Below are 22,360 nucleotides of genomic sequence, written 5' to 3'. Positions count from 1 at the left end.
ATCAGGCTGGTTCACGAGGCTGGTTCATCAGGCTGGTTCACAAAGTCATACCATATAAAAAAATTAATCACGAGAGCTGTAATGGAAACAGGAAGTTTCGGTACAATTTTATAAATGCCACAGATAATTTGTTTGTTTGACATGGTGGTGTCTTTTGTGCGTTATATAACGAATATTCCCACTGGTATTGGCACGTGCTCTAGCCAACAGTTTGCAGATACAGTGCTGTTATAGCCTACATTATGAAATTATTATGGACAAAAGAGCGAGATAATTTGAATTTGTCAAATGGCAGCCAAGCATCGATCATCATGTCACCAGAATAAGCCCTTCGATATTTATTGGAAAGGAGCATCAAGCTCATCACCTTGCACTTTCACCATCCATCCACCATCAAGTTCATCATAAGGGACAGTTCAAACACTGACCCATCCTCACGATCCGTTACTGACCTCTACTTGCCATAATATTGTTGTGGGGCCCGTGTGAGCAGGCTACGAGAGAACATTGGATGGAGTGATGGCTGACTAGCTAGCTATGGGGAGCTGGCTGGCAAGTGCTGATGGCTGCCTGTAGCTAGCTAACGCATAGCGGTACAGTAGCACAGGTATTCAGCCCAGACTTGAACCAAGTAAGTTGTTGGTTACATCGCTAGGAAATATGAGACTGTGTTTAGTTTGTTAAGTTGTTGTCAGCAAGAGTTCACTTTTATATAGCTTTCCAAGGGGGCTTTTTGTTATTCGCGGTTCTATGCTGTCTCTCCCAACTCATCATGACAGTGGTCAGTTTTTACATGTAAGTTAACTTAGCTAGGTTTCAGGGACGAAGTAACAGTTTTTTACTTTTAGCTTTTTTTTTTGCCCCCAACAGTTGTCAAAGCAAAAACCAAACCATGAGGTCGAAGGAATTGGCCTTTGAGCTTCAAGACAGGACTGTGACAAGGCACAGATCTGGGGAAGAGTACCAAAATATTTATGCTGCATTGAAGGTCCCCAAGAACGCAGTGACCTCCATCATTCTTAAATGGAAGAAGTTTGGAACCACCAAGACTCTTCCTAGAACTGGCCGCCCGGCCAAACTGAGCAATCGCGGGAGAAGGGCCTTGGTCAGGGAGGTGACCAAGAACCCAATGGCCACTCTGACAGAGCTCCAGAGTTCCTCTGTGGAGATGGGAGAACCTTCCAGAAGGACAACAATCTCTGCAGCACTCCACTAATCAGGCTTTTATGGTAGAGTGACAAGATGGAAGCCACTCCTCAGTAAAAGGCACATGACAGTCTGCTTGGAGTTTGCCAAAAGGCACCTAAAGACTCTCAGACCATGAGAGAAAAGATTCTCTGGTCTTATGAAACAAAGACTGAACTCTTTGGCCTGAATGCCAAGCGTCACGTCTGAAGGAAGCCTGGCACCATCCCTACAGTGAAGCATGTTGGTGGCAGCATCATGCTGTGGGGATGTTTTTTCATCGGCAATGACTGGGTGACTAGTCAGGATCGAGGGAATGATGAACAGAGAAAAGTACAGAGAGATCCTTGAAAAAAATGTGCTCCAGAGCGCTCAGAACCTCAGACTGGTGCGAAGGTTCACCTTCCAACAGGACAACACCCCTAAGCACACAGCCAAGACATCACAGGTGTGGCTTCGGGACAAGTCTCTGAATGTCCTTGAGTGGTCCAGCCAGAGCCCGGACTCGAACATGATCGAACATCCCTGGAGACCTGAAAATAGCTGTGCAGCGACGCTCCCCATCCAACCTGACAGAGCTTGAGAGGATCTGCAGAGAAGAATGGGAGAAACTCCAGAAATACAGGTGTGTCAAGCTTGTAGTGTCATACCCAAGAAGACTCGAGGCTGTAATCACTGCCAAAGGTCCTTCAACAATGTACTGAGTAAAGGGTCTGAATACTTATGTAAACGTCATATTTCAGTAAAACATGTTTTAGAAGTTTGCAAACATTTCTAAATAACGGCTTTTGCTTTGTCATTATGGGGTGTTGTGTGTAGATTGATGAGGGAAAAATGTATTTACTGAAATACATTTTAGAGTAAGGCTGTAATGTAACAAAATGTGGAAATACTTTCTGAGTACTTCCCAAAGACACTTCTTAGCTCATGCAATGGTGCCGTCTTTTCAGCCGCATTTTAGTTAGCGAATCACGGGCCCTATGTTTAGTGTAGTTAAGTGCCAAATAGTTTTGGTCTGCTCACTTATGACCACGCCATTTCAGTTTTGTTGTTTTGTTTTTGTAGGGTCTAGTTCTTCTTCCCTTCCCAAGGCTATGCTGTGCTTAACGCATCATACATGTAGATTTAATGCTTTCCAACGGAAATAAGGGGCTGAGCTTCTCAACATTGAACACAAAGGGAATGAGTCAGCTAATTAATCCTTTCTATAGGAGACGCATCTCACAGAGATGGAGTACAAGAATCTGTGTAGAGGCTGGCTGGGTCATGTACTTTTTCTACTGGGTCTAGTAAGAGCAAGTGGTGTAGCAATTTTAGTCCATAAACATCTACAATTTACATTTCTTAAAGTGTCTAAGGATGACAATGTGCAGATAGTTATTATTCTTGCTGAGATTCAGGGACATGCTTTGATTCTGTCTAATATATATGCCCTCAACATAGATGATCCTTCTTTTTTGAGGGACCTATAATGCAGACTGGCTGGGATGGGTGATTATCCAATTCTGATGGGAGGAGACTACAATCAGATTCTTGATCCCGTTCTGGACCGGAGTAGCCCATCTCTCTCCCGCCCACGTATGTCTGTTGGGGTATCAGATAGCCTCTGTAAGGCTCTAGGTTTGGTTGATGTGTGGAGAATGTTTAATCCTACAACAAGAGACTATACATTTTACTCCTCATCATGTTTATTCTAGGATTTACTATTTCCTCATTTCTAGCCCACTCTTCTCCTTCACCCTCTAATGCACAATCGGGAGCATACTGATATCTAATCATGCTGATGTGAGTCTCTGAATAGTCTCCATTAGTAAATAAAGTACATCTCGTAGGTGGAGGCTGAATTCCAGTGTATTATTAGATGTTGACTTCAGGTATTCTTTGAATGCTCAAATTGACTTGTATAAAGAGACTAATCTACACTCTGCCCTATCACCTGGGGTGGCCTGGGAGGCTCTCAAGGTCTTCCTTAGGGGCCACATAATCCAACATGCCTCACACAAAAAGAAGGAGAGCGCTGCCAAACAACTGGAGCTTGAGAAGCAGATACAAGTGGAAGAATCCGGGGTTAGAGATCAGGCGGGCTCACTGCTGAACAGAACAACAGATATTAATACAACTTTGAAGGACTTTTATGTAGGTCTGTATAGCTCTGAGTCTAATGCAGAATCCAGGGAAATTGAATCCTTTCTTAGCAAGTTAAATCTTCCCACTCTGTCCAGTGAACAAAAGGATTCTCTTGAGGCCCCCATAACAGTGGAGGAAATAGTGGCTGTGATTAAAAAATTGCCCTCAGACAAATCTCCAGGGCCAGGTGGTTTTACCCTTGAATTTTATAAACAATTTGTGGTGGAGATGGTTCCTATGTTACTTTACACGTATGAGGAGTCTATGGATAGTGGCTCGCTACCCTCCACTGTTTCTCAAGCTCTTATCACACTTATTCTGAAAAAGGATAAGGACCCAACAAACTGTTAGAGTTATAGACCAATTTATCTTATTAACTGCGACCGAAAGGTATTACCAAAGATCCTAGCCAACAGGTTGGATAAGGTTGTATCCACCCTGGTCCATCCAGATTAGGTGGGGTTTATTCGCAATCACAGTTCTTCCGATAATGTCAGGTGCTTAGTTGATATTATGTGGATCCGGTTGTTATATAGTGAACCAACTGCAGCAGTGGTAACAAATGGATTTATCTCACCATGCTTCGCCTGTACCGAGGCTCAAGACAGGGTTACGGACTTAGTACCCATCTTTTTGCTTTGGCACTGGAACCATTAGCGGCAGCTATCCGTCTCGACCACAACTTTCCTGCTATCTAGATAGGTCCAACTACCCACAAACTGATGCTCTATGGCGAGAACATATTGCTGTTTGTTTCAGACCCAGGAAAATCTGTCCCATCATTACTCTCAACTATCAATTGTTTCTCTAAATGATCAGGATAAGCCCTCCCCCTGAACTCCTACTGCCCCGAAACACTGTTTCAGGCAGGCAACTTTAAGTGGCCAGACAAGGATTTAAACTACCTTGGTATCATATTTTCACCCCAGCTGTCTGAACATAGAGCCCCTCCTAGATCAATTAAAATCGAATAGTGATAGGTGGACCCCCCTTTTCCTATTTCTGTGGGGTAAGGCCAACATTTAAAAAATGAACGTTTTTCCAAAATTGAACTACATTCTGCAAGGTCTCCCTATTAGAAAACCTATAAAATACTTCCTTGAGTTACATAGACTGTGTTATAATATCTAGTGGAATGGAAAACGCCCTAAAATGCGTTTTGCGAAAACCACAGAGACCCATGGACCAGGGTGGACTGTGGATCCCCGACTTATTGCTTTACAATTATGCATTTAGTCTGAGACATCTAGCGCATTGGTCCCTATCCCCTGAAAGGACCCCTCCATGGTACATTTTAGAAAATCACCTCTGTCACCCTCTTCCTCTTCTTAGCTGTGTTATTGCTGCCCTGCAATCTGAGACATGAGCCCATCCCATCATATCACATTTGCTTACAATGGGTCTGGAGTCTCACATACAGTATGCTTTTTTCAAATTATTTTTCAAATCTAGGCTCTAGTTTGTGGTGGAACACTAAATTGTGTATTGCCAAATCCCGTTTTCTTTGTAGCGTATGGCTTCAGAAAGCTATAAGATGACCTCTATTGGGACAGTAACATTAAATCATTTGGGGACCTGCAGGAGGAATTTGGCAACAATTTTGGAGACATTTACTAATTCTGAGTTTGCTTAGAAGTACTTTTGGACCCTCTGGCACTCCTCCCTCTGGTAACGTTCCTTCACATATCCTTTCTCTTTACAGTAAGGGACACGAAGCCTCACTCTATTATGGCCTGCTACTAAAGGAGTGCTCGGATCTCTTCGTTCAAAAATGGTATGGGAAGCTGATCTAGAGGTTTCTTTCTCAGAAAAAGAGTGGTCAGACATCCCAAAAGAATCCAGGAAAATGTTAAGGGAAATTCGAACCAGACTCATTCACTTTAAGGTCATCAACAGAATATACTGGACACCCTCCAAGCTCCACTGGGCCAAGTTAAAAGACAACCCTGACTGCTGGAGATGTCTTGCAGAGGGCCCACCTGTACATGTCCCACAGCTCAAGAGTTCTGGTCACAGGTACATGAAAGCATTGAGGGTTGTAGGGTTCCAGGTCCCATTTTGTCCTTGGCTATAAATGATGGGAGACACCTCCTCTACTGAGGACCTTTCCACCTCAGACTAGGACTGGGTCCAACCTGCAGGGGTGTTAGTTAGAAGGTTACTAATTCAACAATGGAAGTCAGCTCACACTCCCACTTTAGGAGAATGGCACCTCTTACTTAGCAGGGTAGCAGCTTGAGAGATTATCTTTTCGACTAATACAAAGATGGACACTTTTCTTTGGGAAGTGGGAAAAATACAGTATTTGTATCACATTGAAAACGTTAGAGAAGCTCTCCTACCACCTTTCTCTGACCCCTTTTCAGAACAGATTATTATGATGTGTAGCCTATCAAGCTTTAGTTACCCCCCTACTTTTGTTGTTGTTTTTTACAATCTTTTTTAAAATGATTATTTATTTTGGGTTTGCCCACTAGAGCTCTGTTTGTCTTGTGTGTATGATTTTGTATTAGATATTGGAGTGAGTCAGTGGCTGCGTTCGTTCTGATGTTTTGCAACAGTGGTCTTTCGACTGGTCAGACCAGATCCTGTGCCAGTGTTTAGGCGGGGGATCTGGGTCTGGCTGCCATGTCTAGACGCAGCCCATTATCACCAGGTGGGATACATAATGTGGTTGATATTATATTGTAGGATAACATAATATTGTATAGAGTGTGGCTATTTTAAATGCATTATAGTATTGTACTGTGGTGTGTGATAATGCCCGAGAAGCCGATGTTTGGAGGATATATTGGCACTGTTTGCCAGCCCTCGACTTCGTCTCAGTCCTGACACCCATACCAATATCTCCTCCAAACACTGGCTTCTGAGGGCATTATTCCTTAATTAATAGAATAATGGGAATCAAAATAATAATATGTGAATCGCAAACAGTACAAGGAAATATTTTGCTGTAGCCTTCCTTTCGAATTGTGTCGCTGCAAAACCAATTTAGTCGATATTCAAGTTGATTTTGACAATTATGGGACATTGCAACACAATAGATGCAGGTAGTCAGCCTGAAGTAAACACTTCTAAAGGTAAGCTATATAGTCTATTGGCTCTATAAAATTCGCATTACATGCTTTTAATGCAAAGTTGGCCTACCTGGCAGAATGATATGATGATTTGTATCAAACCCGTTTATCAAACGGGTGCACATTTGCTTTGCACACTCTACCATCATATGTGCAGTACAGAAACACAGCTAGCCTAACACAAACGTACTGTGAATAAAACTTGAAGAGCTCAGTGACTTTCAACGTGGCACCGTCATAGGATGCCACCTTTCCAACAAGTCAGTTTGTCAAATGTCTGCCCTGCTAGAGCTGCGGAAAGGTCTAGGAGCAACAACTTCTCAGCCTCGAAATGGTAGGCCACACAAGCTCACAAAGTCAGAGCAATGATACAGTTTCTGTTGGCTATGTCATTTCTGGGGTTAACCTAGGGCTTTTAATTCAGTGAAGGTCTTTCCATAATGAGAATAAGTTAAGGCGTTCCCTCCTTCTGTTTGAGTGTGCTGGTGTTGTTTCAAATGCCATTGCTGAGAGATTTGCTCTTTACACTCTGAGCAATGGTTAGGTTTCACTCGTGATTTGTAAAGGTGCCTGTGCTAGTGAATCTCTTCTCAAACACCTGATAAAGATAAGGTTTTATGTGAGCCCTATTCCCATCAGAATGGGCTTTTTGGTGTCGTTTAAGAACATAATCTGAGAAATCCGTATCATATAGAGTGCTGTGGTGAGGTCTCTCTCCTGAGTAAGCTGGTAGGCTATACTCTTTGGTTTCTTGGTTTAACATATCTCACCCTTGTGGAAGTCCTTGGTTGTTTTTGTGTTTCTGATGCAGAGAATCTCTTTCCACAGTTCCGGTCATCATTAGGGATCTCTGCTGTGAGAGTGGATATCAACAGCTATGGGCCTAGGCTACATATCCTCTCCTCTTTTCCTTCAAAGCACTGATCAGTGCAGATGAAGGGGTGGAGACAAGGGCCCCGTTCCAGAGCTTCTAAAGGTAAGCTATAGAGACAAGGGCCCCGTTCCAGAGCTTCTAAAGGTAAGCTATATAGTCTATTGGCTCTATAAAATTCGCATTACATGCTTTTAATGCAAAGTTGGCCTACCTGGCAGAATGATATGATGATTTGTATCAAACCCGTTTATCAAACGGGTGCACATTTGCTTTGCACACTCTACCATCATATGTGCAGTACAGAAACACAGCTAGCCTAACACAAACGTACTGTGAATAAAACTTGAAGAGCTCAGTGACTTTCAACGTGGCACCGTCATAGGATCCACCTTTCCAACAAGTCAGTTTGTCAAATGTCTGCCCTGCTAGAGCTGCGGAAAGGTCTAGGAGCAACAACTTCTCAGCCTCGAAATGGTAGGCCACACAAGCTCACAAAGTCAGAGCAATGATACAGTTTCTGTTGGCTATGTAATTTCTGGGGTTAACCTAGGGCTTTTAATTCAGTGAAGGTCTTTCCATAATGAGAATAAGTTAAGGCGTTCCCTCCTTCTGTTTGAGTGTGCTGGTGTTGTTTCAAATGCCATTGCTGAGAGATTTGCTCTTTACACTCTGAGCAATGGTTAGGTTTCACTCGTGATTTGTCAAGGTGCCTGTGCTAGTGAATCTCTTCTCAAACACCTGATAAAGATAAGGTTTTATGTGAGCCCTATTCCCATCAGAATGGGCTTTTTGGTGTCGTTTAAGAACATAATCTGAGAAATCCGTATCATATAGAGTGCTGTGGTGAGGTCTCTCTCCTGAGTAAGCTGGTAGGCTATACTCTTTGGTTTCTTGGTTTAACATATCTCACCCTTGTGGAAGTCCTTGGTTGTTTTTGTGTTTCTGATGCAGAGAATCTCTTTCCACAGTTCCGGTCATCATTAGGGATCTCTGCTGTGAGAGTGGATATCAACAGCTATGGGCCTAGGCTACATATCCTCTCCTCTTTTCCTTCAAAGCACTGATCAGTGCAGATGAAGGGGTGGAGACAAGGGCCCCGTTCCAGAGCTTACACATTGCTGACGCATCTTCCAATGCCTGGGTAGGTATTTTAAGTATCAGCGAACCACGTCATATGTTATAGCAATTTGTCAGTTTATGACACAGTCAATGGCCTGGCACGCAAACATTGGTTGTTGCATTACATTGCCTTAGCTGTGGAACCTGGCCAAGGAGAGGACAGATTTAGGCAATTGAGATAGAGCAACATTTCCCTCATCTAATCCAATCGACTGCAGTGCACAGCCGCATTAAATGCACATTAGGGCAAGCAGGGAAGGGTTTTCGTTCCTTAGATTGCCTTCTGTCCAATGACCACAAGGTGGCAGGATTCAATCAAAAATCAGATGAGCCTGTTCAGCGCTGTCCTCTCGTTGGGATTTCACATCTAAGAGAGAGGGATAGAGAAGGAGAGAGAGGGGGGGATAGAGAGAGACAACAAAACAGTTGAAGGAAGAAAGGAGAAAGAAGGAGTAAGAGTAGAGATGGAGACAGAAGGCAACAGGGGGTAACAGTAACCTATATAACCTTTGACCCACTGAGATCCCCACCAGAGAGAGAGAGGGAGAGAGAGAGATGTAATGTTGTTTTATAATGTTGTTTTCGTTGCTTGTATGCTTTTCTGTAGCAGTTTTCAATGAAAGATAATGTTTTTGTATACTTTTGGTATACTTCTCGAGAAACAGTACTTCCTGTGAAAGGCAATGGCACTGACATTCTTAGCAGGAGATGTAGAATTTAGTGTCAGGATGATCCAAACGTATGTACCCCATGCTACTTCCCCTTTTCTACAGATTGCTCTTAACACTGTCAATACAGCTCATTTTTGCAACCTCAGCCCCAAATCAGATGACTTCCGCTATGTGTCAAATGGGTTGGGTTTTATGTTTTATACGTAATGATGCGTTGTTATAAGAGGGTCTTGATGAGGATCTCGGGGGTGTTGTCTGTCACTTTGGAGTAACATGGAGACATCAGTAGAAAGAGGAGAGGATCACATCAGCTCGTTCTACCAGAGTAACCCACTGCTTGACTTAGACATGAAACTGAGCAGGACGGACATGTACACCTTCCAGAGCAGCGGTAAGCATGGGTGGACCTGGGGGTCACAGGGGCAACATTTTGACTTGTAAGTTCTTCTTGTGCCAAAGGCCTGGTGATTCAACAGTAGTGAGCTATTTGTGTGATTTTTCTTATATTCCACCCCTGGTGCTAGGGGCCTATGCACATTAGGGCAGGCATGTTTCCCTAGGTCCACCTGGTGCAGAGGCCTTTCTTATTTCAAAGTATGTTCTTTACCCAATTCACCTTGAATTGGTGCAAAGTGTGATCCGCTGTAGCTCAGTTGGTAGAGCATGTTGCTTTGGATAAAACTGTCTGGATGTATTATATTATTACATTATAAAGTGTCTTGGATGATCTTCAATACAGTGAATGGTAATTTATTGTAACTACATTCAAACTCTTCAGGGTGACAATCCTTGTGAGAACATAACTGGGAGGGATCAGATTGCTATGGTACAACACAATCTGAAAGTGGTGGTGGAGACTGAAACAGAAGTAGAAGTACTGTCTGTGCACTGCAAAAATAACCAGTCTAGCCAAAGAGCTTTTGCCATGTGCAGAGACCATAGATAGCACTGAATTCCAACTTTATATTCGCTGGCCAGACACACCTGCTGTGGCAACCTACAGTAGATGAGTGCTATTAACCAAGCTTAACAGCCTGACTTTCTACACTGAGGCAGAAATAGAGAAATAGCCAGAAGAGTGCAGCCATGTCTGTGGGTTTGTTGAGATAATTTCTCCATATTCCAAGGGATGCATTCATCTGAATTCTAAATCCCACCTGTAATCCCACCTGTAATCCCACCTGTAATCCCTACCTGTAATCCCTACCCCTTGACAGAACATGAATTGGATAGGTTTAAGCAATATGATTGCTTGTATGCTTATGTGTAGCAGTTTTCGATGAAAGACAATATTTTTGTATACTTTTGGTATACTTCTCGAGAAACAGTACTTCCTGTGAAAGGCAATGGCACTGACATTCTTAGCAGGAGATGTAGAATTTAGTGTCAGGATGATCCAAACGTATGTACCCCATGCTACTTCCCCTTTTCTACAGATTGCTCTTAACACTGTCAATACAGCTCATTTTTGCAACCTCAGCCCCAAATCAGATGACTTCCGCTATGTGTCAAATGGGTTGGGTTTTATGTTTTATACGTAATGATGCGTTGTTATAAGAGGGTCTTAATGAGGATCTCGGGGGTGTTGTCTGAGTAGGTGTAGATGGTAGGGGCCCATTTGGAATGTAGCATAAATGTATAAATGTTGTTTGTGTTCATGTCAACATGTTTCAGATCTAAAACCAGCCAAGGCCAGAGGAGCACAGCGATGTCTGAATGTTATTGTCGTTTACCTCATCCTTCTGACTGCACTGAATGCCTTCCTCCTTTACAAAGGTACATCAACCATTGGTTGGTTTTATGTCCAAAATGGTTCAAGCACATTTATCTAATGTAAAGGAGAAACTAGATTTCCCATTATATCCTGAACTGCATCAACACACGACTTCCTGTATTAGTGACACTATTTGTCTGTCTCTGTGCACCTCTCCCCCAGTCTTTTCGATGGAGTCTTGTTGTTTCTCCTCCTCTGGCTCCAGGACAACGACGCTGACCAACATCCACCTCCCCCTGGGGACGGACCAGGAGGAGGACCTCCGTACCCTGGCCAGAAACACCAGCTTGGAGTCCAACTCTCTCAGAGGAGACCTGGGGAGGTTACAGACCCAGGTCAGCAGCCTATGTGGGGAGGATGGACAGCTGGGCCAGCTGAGGACAGACCTGGGTGTGGTCAATGCCAGCACCACTCTCCTTCAGGACACAGTGAAAACACTCAGATTCCTCAAAGGTAGCTACTGTAAGAAATGGCAGGACGTCCAGGTTGATAGATCTTACATTTTATATAAAATATGGTTACACATGGACGTAGGTATACACCCATATTTTGTCATTATGCTTTGCAAAGTATAAAATACAAGAGTGTATCTGGTGTAATAATGCAGGCTATTTTTGCATTGCAGCTTCACCAGGCCCACAGGGACCTATTGGTAAGTCCCCTCATCCTTAGTGCAAAATCAACAACCATAGAAGAGAGTAAGAGAGGTATCAATGCCCCTTACACTTGTAATTCCCATGTCATTTGATGCTATGGTTACCCTAGGTCCACCTGGTGCGAGCGGGGCAACTGGTGTGAGGGGGGAGAAGGGATACACAGGTGAGTCCACCTAAAGCGCTACATTGCTGCATTGTAGTGGCATCACCGTGTCACTGCAACAGCCAATGTTAGCTCAGCACCAATCTAACTCTACCACACATTGGAGGGTTGTAGGAGAGGAAATATGTAGCATTAGCATTTATCTTCTCGTCTGTCCAGTAACGATGAACTGATGACCTGTCATCACCAGTCAGGATCAGAGAAAGTGAAGGATGAATGATCTGCCTGCCTCTTATTTCATAATAACCCACTGCTTAGTCAATGCATTTACCCCTGTATGAAGTCTCAATCAGGGATGGATTTTCACACAAGCTAACATATTATCATTAGAGTCTGAGTCAGGCGTTTCCAATAGGTCGTCCTACCAAAATGCCATCCTTCATCACACTATAGAGTGGATGCTAACTGCACCCATTTAGTAAGCAGGCAGACAGTTTCAGTCAGCTAACATGGATAAGTGCCTTTTTCGAGGCAATGATTGTATTTTTCACAATAACATAATTCATCAAAGAAAAATTAAGAATCCATCAGACTCAACATCAATAATGTTTCATACAGACCTTTCTCTGTCAAGTGATCTGTGACCGTTCTATGTAAAGCTGATTTGATGTAATTCACTGTAACATTTAATGTTTGCTTTTGTATATAAGTAGATAGTGAAAGGGTTACTGTGTTCCAATTGAGACAGTAGATAGTGAGAGGGTTACTGTGTGTTCTAGGTGAGACGGTAGATAGTGAGAGGTTTACTGTGTGTTCCAGGTGAGACAGTAGATAGTGAGAGGGTAACTGTGTTCCAGGTGAGACGGTAGATAGTGAGAGGTTTACTGTGTGTTCCAGGTGAGACAGTAGATAGTGAGAGGGTAACTGTGTTCCAGGTGAGACGGTAGATAGTGAGAGGGTTACTGTGTTCCAGGTGAGACAGTAGATAGTGAGAGGGTAACTGTGTTCCAGGTGAGACAGTCGATAGTAAGAGGGTTACTGTGTTCCAATTGAGACAGTAGATAGTGAGAGGGTAACTGTGTTCCAGGTGAGACAGTAGATAGTGAGAGGGATACTGTGTTCCAGGTGAGACAGTAGATAGTGAGAGGGTTACTGTGTGTTCCAGGTGAGACGGTAGATAGTGAGAGGGTTACTGTGTTCCAGGTGAGACGGTAGATAGTGAGAGGGTTACTGTGTGTTCCAGGTGAGACAGTAGATAGTGAGAGGGTAACTGTGTTCCAGGTGAGACGGTAGATAGTGAGAGGTTTACTGTGTGTTCCAGGTGAGACAGTAGATAGTGAGAGGGTAACTGTGTTCCAGGTGAGACGGTAGATAGTGAGAGGGTTACTGTGTTCCAGGTGAGACAGTAGATAGTAAGAGGGTAACTGTGTTCCAGGTGAGACAGTAGATAGTAAGAGGGTTACTGTGTGTTCCAGGTGAGACAGTAGATAGTAAGAGGGTTACTGTGTTCCAGGTGAGACAGTAGATAGTAAGAGGGTTACTGTGTGTTCCAGGTGAGACGGTAGATAGTGAGAGGGTTACTGTGTTCCACGTGAAACAGTAGATAGTGAGAGGGTTACTGTGTGTTCCAGGTGAGACAGTAGATAGTAAGAGGGTTACTGTGTTCCAGGTGAGACAGTAGATAGTAAGAGGGTTACTGTGTTCCAGGTGAGACAGTAGATAGTGAGAGGTTTACTGTGTGTTCCAGGTGAGACAGTAGATAGTGAGAGGGTTACTGTGTTCCAGGTGAGACGGTAGATAGTGAGAGGGTTACTGTGTGTTCCAGGTGAGACAGTAGATAGTGAGAGGGTAACTGTGTTCCAGGTGAGACGGTAGATAGTGAGAGGTTTACTGTGTGTTCCAGGTGAGACAGTAGATAGTGAGAGGGTAACTGTGTTCCAGGTGAGACGGTAGATAGTGAGAGGGTTACTGTGTTCCAGGTGAGACAGTAGATAGTGAGAGGGTAACTGTGTTCCAGGTGAGACAGTAGATAGTGAGAGGTTTACTGTGTGTTCCAGGTGAGACAGTAGATAGTGAGAGGGTAACTGTGTTCCAGGTGAGACGGTAGATAGTGAGAGGGTTACTGTGTTCCAGGTGAGACAGTAGATAGTGAGAGGGTAACTGTGTTCCAGGTGAGACAGTCGACAGTAAGAGGGTTACTGTGTTCCAATTGAGACAGTAGATAGTGAGAGGGTAACTGTGTTCCAGGTGAGACAGTAGATAGTGAGAGGGATACTGTGTTCCAGGTGAGACAGTAGATAGTAAGAGGGTTACTGTGTTCCAGGTGAGACAGTAGATAGTGAGAGGGTTACTGTGTGTTCCAGGTGAGACGGTAGATAGTGAGAGGGTTACTGTGTTTTAGGTGAGACAGTAGATAGTGAGAGGTTTACTGTGTGTTCCAGGTGAGACGGTAGATAGTGAGAGGGTTACTGTGTTCCAGGTGAGACGGTAGATAGTGAGAGGGTTACTGTGTGTTCCAGGTGAGACAGTAGATAGTGAGAGGGTAACTGTGTTCCAGGTGAGACGGTAGATAGTGTGAGGTTTACTGTGTGTTCCAGGTGAGACAGTAGATAGTGAGAGGGTAACTGTGTTCCAGGTGAGACGGTAGATAGTTAGAGGGTTACTGTGTTCCAGGTGAGACAGTAGATAGTGAGAGGGTAACTGTGTTCCAGGTGAGACAGTAGATAGTGAGAGGTTTACTGTGTGTTCCAGGTGAGACAGTAGATAGTGAGAGGGTAACTGTGTTCCAGGTGAGACAGTAGATAGTGAGAGGGTTACTGTGTTCTAGGTGAGACAGTAGATAGTGAGAGGGCTACTGTGTTCCAGGTGAGACAGTAGATAGTGAGAGGGTTACTGTGTGTTCCAGGTGAGACGATAGATAGTGAGAGGGTTACTGTGTTCCAGGTGAGACAGTAGATAGTGAGAGGTTTACTGTGTGTTCCAGGTGAGACGGTAGATAGTGAGAGGGTTACTGTGTTCCAGGTGAGACAGTAGATAGTGAGAGGGTTACTGTGTGTTCCAGGTGAGACAGTAGATAGTGAGAGGGTAACTGTGTTCCGGGTGAGACGGTAGATAGTGAGAGGGTTACTGTGTTCCAGGTGAGACAGTAGATAGTAAGAGGGTTACTGTGTTCCAGGTGAGACAGTAGATAGTAAGAGGGTTACTGTTTTCCAGGTGAGACCGTAGATAGTGAGAGGGCTACTGTGTTCCAGGTGAGACAGTAGATAGTGAGAGGGTTACTGTGTGTTCCAGGTGAGACGGTAGATAGTGAGAGGGTTACTGTGTTCCAGGTGAGACAGTAGATAGGGAGAGGGTTACTGTGTGTTCCAGGTGAGACAGTAGATAGTGAGAGGGTAACTGTGTTCCAGGTGAGACGGTAGATAGTGAGAGGGTTACTGTGTGTTCCAGGTGAGACGGTAGATAGTGAGAGGGTTACTGTGTTCCACGTGAAACAGTAGATAGTGAGAGGGTTACTCTGTGTTCCAGGTGAGACAGTAGATAGTGAGAGTGTTACTGTGTTCCACGTGAGACAGTAGATAGTGAGAGGGTTACTGTGTGTTCCAGGTGAGACGGTAGATAGTGAGAGGGTTACTGTGTTCCACGTGAAACAGTAGATAGTGAGAGGGTTACTGTGTGTTCCAGGTGAGACGGTAGATAGTGAGAGGGTTACTGTGTTCCACGTGGAACAATAGATAGTGAGAGGGTTACTGTGTGTTCCAGGTGAGACAGTAGATAGTGAGAGGGTTACTGTGTGTTCCAGGTGAGACGGTAGATAGTGAGAGGGTTACTGTGTGTTCCAGGTGAGACAGTAGATAGTGAGAGGGTTACTGTGTGTTCCAGGTGAGACGGTAGATAGTGAGAGGGTTACTGTGTGTTCCAGGTGAGACGGTAGATAGTGAAAGGGTTACTGTGTTCCACATGAAACAGTAGATAGTGAGAGGGTTACTGTGTGTTCCAGGTGAGACGGTAGATAGTGAGAGGGTTACTGTGTGTTCCAGGTGAGACAGTAGATAGTGAGAGGGTTACTGTGTGTTCCAGGTGAGACGGTAGATAGTGAGAGGGTTACTGTGTTCCACATGAAACAGTAGATAGTGAGAGGGTTACTGTGTGTTCCAGGTGAGACAGGACAAAAAGGAGACCCTGGAGTTGATGGCCAGACTGGTGCCAAGGGAAAACCAGGGGAACCAGGACCCAAAGGTGATTCACCTTACTCATACTGATATCATACCTTAACCTCAATCTAAACCCCAATAGGAAATGTGACATCATTACTGATCTTTTATGTCATAACAATGCATTTAGTAGTCTGTGGTTATTAAAACTTTTTATGGCTGCAGTCCCGTTAACGGGATCGATATGACAACAGCCAGTCGAAGTGCAGGGCGCCAAATTCCAAAAACAGAAATCTCATAATTAAAATCCCTCAGACATTCATGTGTCTTATATCATTTTAAAGGTAATCTTGTTGTTAATCCCACCAAAGTGTCCGATTTCAAATAGGCTTTTCAGCGAAAGCACTACAAACGATTGTGTTAGGTCACCACAAAACCACAATAACCACAGCCATTTTGTCCAGCTAAAGATAGCTTTCACAAAAACCAGAATAGAGATCAAATTAATCACTAACCTTCGATTATTTACATCAGATGACACTCATAGGACTTCATGTTACACAATGCATGCATGTTTTGTTTGATTAAGTTCATATTTATATCAAAAAATCAGAGTTTACATTGAGGCGTTAGATTCACTAGTTGCAAAAACATCAAGTGACTTTGCATAGCCACATCGTTTCAACAGAAATACTCAACATAAATATAAATGATAATACAAGTAATACACATAGAATTATAGATATACCTCTCCTTAATGCAACCGCTGTGTCAGATTTCAAAAAAACTTAACGGAAATATAAACCATGCAATAATCTGAGATGGAGCTCAGATGATTAGCCAAATTAGCCACCATGTTGGACTCAACAGAAACCAGAAATTACATGATAAATGTTTCCTTACCTTTGATGAATTCATCAGAATGCAGTCCTAGGAATCCCAGGTCCACAATAAATGCTTGATTTGTTCGTTAATGTCTGTTATTTCTGTCAAATTAGTTACTTTCGAATTGTTTACCAAACGCACTAACCAAAGTCTCAAAGCGCGACCACTATAACGTGACAAAATGTCCAAAAGTTCCGTTACAGTCAGTAGAAAAATGTCAAACGATGTACTGAATCAATCTTTAGAATGTTGTTAACATACATCTTGAATAACGTTCCAACCAGGGAATTACATCGACTTCAATTGAGAGATGGAACGGAGCTGCCTCTCACGTGAACGCGCGTGTTGAATGCATGGTCACCTCATGGCTGTGATTACTAAATTCTGTCTCCTTCGACCCCCCTTCACATTAGAGTCATCAGACTTAGTTCTATTGACTGTTAACATCTAGTGGAAGCCGTAGGAAGTGAAAACTCATCCATATCTCTCTGTATTTTCAATGAGAGCTTGGTTGAAAATATTGCACCCCCAGAAAAAATCCAAACAGGAAGTGGAACTTCTCAGGTATTTGCCTGCCATATGAGTTCTGTTAATCTCACAGACATAATTCAAACAGTTTTAGAAATTTTAGAGTGTTTTCTATCCAAAACTAATAATAATATGCATATATTAGTAACTGGGACTGAGTAGCAGGCCGTTTACTCTGGGCACCTTTCATCCATGCTACTCAATACTGCCCCTGCAGCCAGCCATAAGAAGTTAATGCTCATATCCACCGGCTCACATAGAGTTCACTTGTGGTTATACCACTATTGATCTCCATTCAGTACCTCAACTCTATAACATGTCAATGTTTCAGGTGAAGATGGTGCCACTGGACCACAAGGACCAGCTGGTGCACCCGGTAAGTCCATTATTACTAACATAGAACCAGTCCAGTAGTACTAACATGGTATAGAACTCAAGCAGTAGAGTTGTGTAGAACATGGTGGATAAGTTGACTGTTTACCACGACAATTACCCATGCATCAACACTAAATTTACAGCTCCCTAGTGGACAGTCTGGGAATATTTCACCATAGTTAGCTTAGTGAGCTCTTTTAGTCTAAGAGACATTCGGAGGCTAGATTAATTATTGACAGTTTCACAGGGGCCGGGTCTGCAGGTGGAGTAGGCTAATTGTGTCAGGAATACTGAATATTCCCCCCTTTTCCTTCTGACTCCGCCTCTCTCCCCCGCTCTCACCCCATCCGTCACAGAGTAAATGTGTGTCGTGCACTTGATGTCCCACAGCCCAATCAAAATAAATATGCCCTTGATTAATATTTGATTGGCTGAACTTGCTCCAGGACTTTGCATTTTTTATAGCTGAAAAACTAGCCCTGACTCTTCAAAAGCTTTCGAGGGGTGACATGAATGCATTTTAAAAGTGTAGGTTAGATGGTTAAAGCTGCTGCTGCCCAGGCAGATACTATTCTTTCTCTCCATGAAAGGAAATTCATATTTTTACTTAATTGCCCTCACTGTTAATAGTCTTAACAGCCTGGTGAGCACAAGGCTCTATTCCCTTCCACCCTTGAATAGGTAGGAGATTGACTCCTGACAATAGACTCAAACTCCACTTTTGGGGTTAAATAAATATAAATATTCCTCACTAAATGTATCTTTTATATTATCCTTTTATATTATCCTATATTATGAGTTATCATAAATATGACGTCATCATGACTTGCTCAAATTAACTTGTGACCTTTTCATCCAGTAGTTCCATTTACATTTCAGCCTTCTCAGTTTCTGTTCCTGTTGTCACATTAATACGGAAACCATATCAGCAGATCATTATTGTGAAATCTGTCCATTTTACGTCCTCTGAATTGAAATTAGAAGTGCTGAGTGAATGCATTCTGTAAATAAAGGTAGTTTGGAGTTCTGCTTGCTTCAGCACAAATATAGTACATTTCTCTTAGCATAGCCACTTCACAACAAGTAGCCACTGCTATGGTGCCGGAGAAAATGTATATGATGTTAAAAAGGGGTGAAGTTCCCCTGTGTTAAGTGTTTTAATGTGCATGTATTTGATTATCTTTAGTGGATAGTCTGTTTGTGTGTGTGTGTGTGTGTGTGTGTGTGTGTGTGTGTGTGTGTGTGTGTGTTCGTGCGTGCGTGCGTGCGTGCGTGCGTGCGTGCGTGCGTGCGTGCGTGCGTGTTTGTGTGTGTGTGTATACAGTAACTCTGACTATGTGTCATACAGACAGTGGAGCCACCAACTGTTCAGGACCCCCTGGGCTGCCAGGACCACAGGGACCAAAGGGGGATATGGGACACATTGGTGAGTCTGCATGGGCATAAAAGGATACTTCGGGATTTGGGCAATGAGGCCCTTTATCTACTTCCCCAGAGTCAGATTAACTTGTGGATACCATTTTTTATGTCTCTGTGTCCAGTATGAAGGAAGGTGTGGTAGTTGCGTGAGCCATTGCTAACTAGCGAGCCATTGCTAGCATGCTTACAGACACCCATAGACTTCCAGTCACTGCGCTAACGCTAGTTAGTATTGGCTTGCGAAACTACCTCTAACTTCCTTCACACGGACACAGAGATATATACTTCTCTGTGCATATTTGCATATTTGAAGGGCTTACTTGTAAACAACCTATTTTTTACTATTCAACAACAAGCTGAACCTGGTCTACTCTTTACTCTTGTTGCCACCTCTAACCTTAACCTTCCAACCTCTTCACAGGTTTACCAGGGATATCAGGCCAGAATGGAACCAAAGGGGACACTGGTAAATAACTGTTGATGTTTAACTGTTTCATGAGGCCAAGCATGAGGTGGCCTTTACATGTTAGTGTGTGTGACTGTGTGCAAATGTTTTCACATTTTTGCATTTTCATCTTTACTGTACTGTATAGCCTCCACATTGTACAGCGAGTGTGACATAGTGTGCTGTGAATCTTCCAGGAGTCCAGGGGCGTGATGGAGTAAAAGGGGCCCGTGGTCTGAAGGGTGACACAGGGCCGACAGGAGAGCCTGGACCCACAGGACCTGAAGGTGAATTTCACCCTGTCTCTGAGCTATAGGAGCCTCATAATCACTTCCTTAAAATGACTGATTACAAGAATGACAGGTTATGTAGATTGTCTACATTTTCCCATCTTTATTATATTCTCCTAACGTTAGGTGCTATTATAATCATATGAAGTGTCATGTATGACTTTTTGTACAAATTTCTAGCTCTTGTTCTTCTTCCGCAGGACCAAGAGGACCTGCTGGTGTTAATGGAACAAGAGGACTTGCTGGTGTGTGTGTCTGTGTGTGTGTGTGCGTGCATGCGTGATTGCGTGTGAGTGTGTTTAATTTGTGTGTTTGTGCGTCCGTGCGGGATTGCGTGTGAGTGTGTGTGTGTGTGTTTAATTTTAACTTCTGCATGTCCTAGGTCTTCCAGGATTGCCGGGAAGTCCTGGAAGCCAAGGTCCACGTGGAGAAAAGGGTGAAAGAGCAGCTGGACCAGGTAAGTGTGTGGACCTATGGAGCCTCTCTCACACACACACACACACACACACACACACACACACACACACACACACACACACACACACACACACACACACACACACACACACACACACACACACACACACACACACGTGTTGGTGTGCATTTGTTTACGTAAATATATACTGTATGTAAATATGATATGTATTCATTTAACTGAATATTCATGTGAATAATCATTGGACTATAGGCCTGGAATAGAGCACAGTTCATTTTCAATCATTGCGTGTATAAGATATTTTCAAATGTCTCTCTCTCTCTGGTGACAGCGAATGTGCGTATTGTTGGTGGGGGGACTCGTGGGAGAGTGGAGGTGATGTGGTTGGGGCAGTGGGGTACGGTGTGTGACGACAGCTTCGACACATTGGATGGGACGGTGCTCTGCAAGATGCTGGGGTACCAAAGAGCCTCTACAGTCTTCACGGCAAGCCCCGGTGAGTCCATCCACTACCTTATCACTTCCATAGATCCTCCAATTGGTTTTGTCTGTTTGTTCCTACTGAGGATGTATAGAGATCCTTTCCTGGTTGAATTTTGTTTAACTCTATATATATTCATGAATTGCTCATTGTTCATTGTTGAATCTCCTGGACTTGGCCTGTGGATTCAGTTGTGATTCTTTTAGGGGTGGGCAAGATCTGGTTTGATGACTTGCGCTGCACAGGCACAGAGGCCAGTGTGTTTGACTGCCCCCACAACGGCATGGGCATCAACAACTGTCAACACAACGAGGACGCTGGGGTGCAGTGTGTGTGAGTGTGTCCTGGATCCAAAGGAGAGACTCCTGGACTCCATCGAAAAGACTGGAGGAGAGATGCATAGAGAGAGAGAGAGAGAGACACACACACACACACACACACACACACACACACACACACACACACACACACACACACACACACACACACACACACACACACACACACACACACACACACACACACACACACACACACACACACACACACACACACACACACACACCATGTAGAAACATGAACATGTCAAAGACTGTAGTTAATGGTATGGAGACTTGTTGCATCTACTTTGTCTCATCTTATTAAAACAACATTAATAACTTATAGGCATTTCAATAAACATGGCATTTAACTAACATGAAGCTAACTTATTACTGAGTACTTATTACTGATTACTTATTACTACCTGTAATAATGTACCCTGGATGAAAGTTTAGAGAGAAAAAACTGAATTGCATTTTGTAAACCAGTTTCATCAGTTTGAAGTAAAACAGTGAAAAATCAGACAAAATGAGTCAGATGCAGTTTGTATAAATGGTGTGAAATGCTGTGTGACATCTACTTTCGCCTCTTTATCCCACTTTATCCCACTTGATCCCTCCACCCACTCACCATCACCCTCCTCCACCCACTCACCATCACCCTCCTCCAACCACTCACCATCACCCTCCTCCACCCACTCACCATCACCCTCCTCCACCCACTCACCATCACCCTCCTCCACCCACTCACCATCACCCTCCTCCACCCACTCACCATCACCCTCCTCCACCCAATCACCATCACCCGCCTCCACCAACTCACCATCACCCTCCTCCACCAACTCACCATCACCCTCCTCCACCAACTCACCATCACCCTCCTCCACCCACTCACCATCACCCGCCTCCACCCACTCACCATCACCCGCCTCCACCCACTCACCATCACCCTCCTCCACCCACTCACCATCACCCTCCTCCACCCACTCACCATCACCCTCCTACACCCACTCACCATCACCCTCCTACACCCACTCACCATCACCCTCCTCCACCCACTCACCATCACCCTCCTACACCCACTCACCATCACCCTCCTCCACCCACTCACCATCACCCTCCTCCACACACTCGCCATCACACTCCCCCACCCACTCACCATCACCCGCCTCCACCAACTCACCATCACCCTCCTCCACCCACTCACCATCACCCTCCTCCACCCACTCACCATCACCCTCCTACACCCACTCACCATCACCCTCCTACACCCACTCACCATCACCCTCCTACACCCACTCACCATCACCCTCCTCCACCCACTCACCATCACCCTCCTACACATACACACACGTACACACAAACACACCAAGCATCATTCTGCTTAGGCCAGCATGGTTAAAAGTCAGTCTGAAGGACAAGCACCTCCTTCCTGACAGAC

General features: G+C 44.0%; 1 protein-coding gene across 1 annotated transcript; it reads left to right on the top strand.

The window, feature by feature from the left end:
* The first annotated feature begins 9,268 nt into the window (after window positions 1-9,268).
* On the top strand, window positions 9,269-21,294 carry LOC129816891 (macrophage receptor MARCO-like). Its single transcript, XM_055871860.1, has 14 exons — window positions 9,269-9,444; window positions 10,728-10,829; window positions 10,990-11,280; window positions 11,453-11,479; window positions 11,593-11,646; window positions 15,742-15,822; window positions 17,482-17,526; window positions 18,874-18,951; window positions 19,366-19,410; window positions 19,587-19,676; window positions 19,880-19,924; window positions 20,062-20,136; window positions 20,450-20,614; window positions 20,806-21,294. Exons 1-14 carry the CDS (start codon window positions 9,327-9,329, stop codon window positions 20,934-20,936), a joined length of 1,347 nt encoding a protein of 448 aa, XP_055727835.1. The 5' UTR covers window positions 9,269-9,326; the 3' UTR covers window positions 20,937-21,294.
* The last annotated feature ends 1,066 nt before the right edge of the window (window positions 21,295-22,360 follow it).

The sequence above is a fragment of the Salvelinus fontinalis genome, chromosome 19 (genome assembly GCF_029448725.1).
Source record: "Salvelinus fontinalis isolate EN_2023a chromosome 19, ASM2944872v1, whole genome shotgun sequence".
NCBI lineage: Eukaryota > Metazoa > Chordata > Actinopteri > Salmoniformes > Salmonidae > Salvelinus > Salvelinus fontinalis.
The sequence above is the reverse complement of the archived record's forward strand: the minus strand, read 5'-3'. Positions and strand labels throughout refer to the sequence as shown.

Excerpts from the sequence above, each read along its gene's own strand:
- LOC129816891 (XM_055871860.1), top strand. The coding sequence starts at position 9,327 with ATGGAGACATCAGTAGAAAGAGGAGAGGATCACATCAGCTCGTTCTAC. Across the intron at positions 15,823-17,481 it reads AGGGGAACCAGGACCCAAAG|GTGAAGATGGTGCCACTGGA; the intron begins GTGATTCACCTT and ends TCAATGTTTCAG. Across the intron at positions 17,527-18,873 it reads AGGACCAGCTGGTGCACCCG|ACAGTGGAGCCACCAACTGT; the intron begins GTAAGTCCATTA and ends TGTGTCATACAG.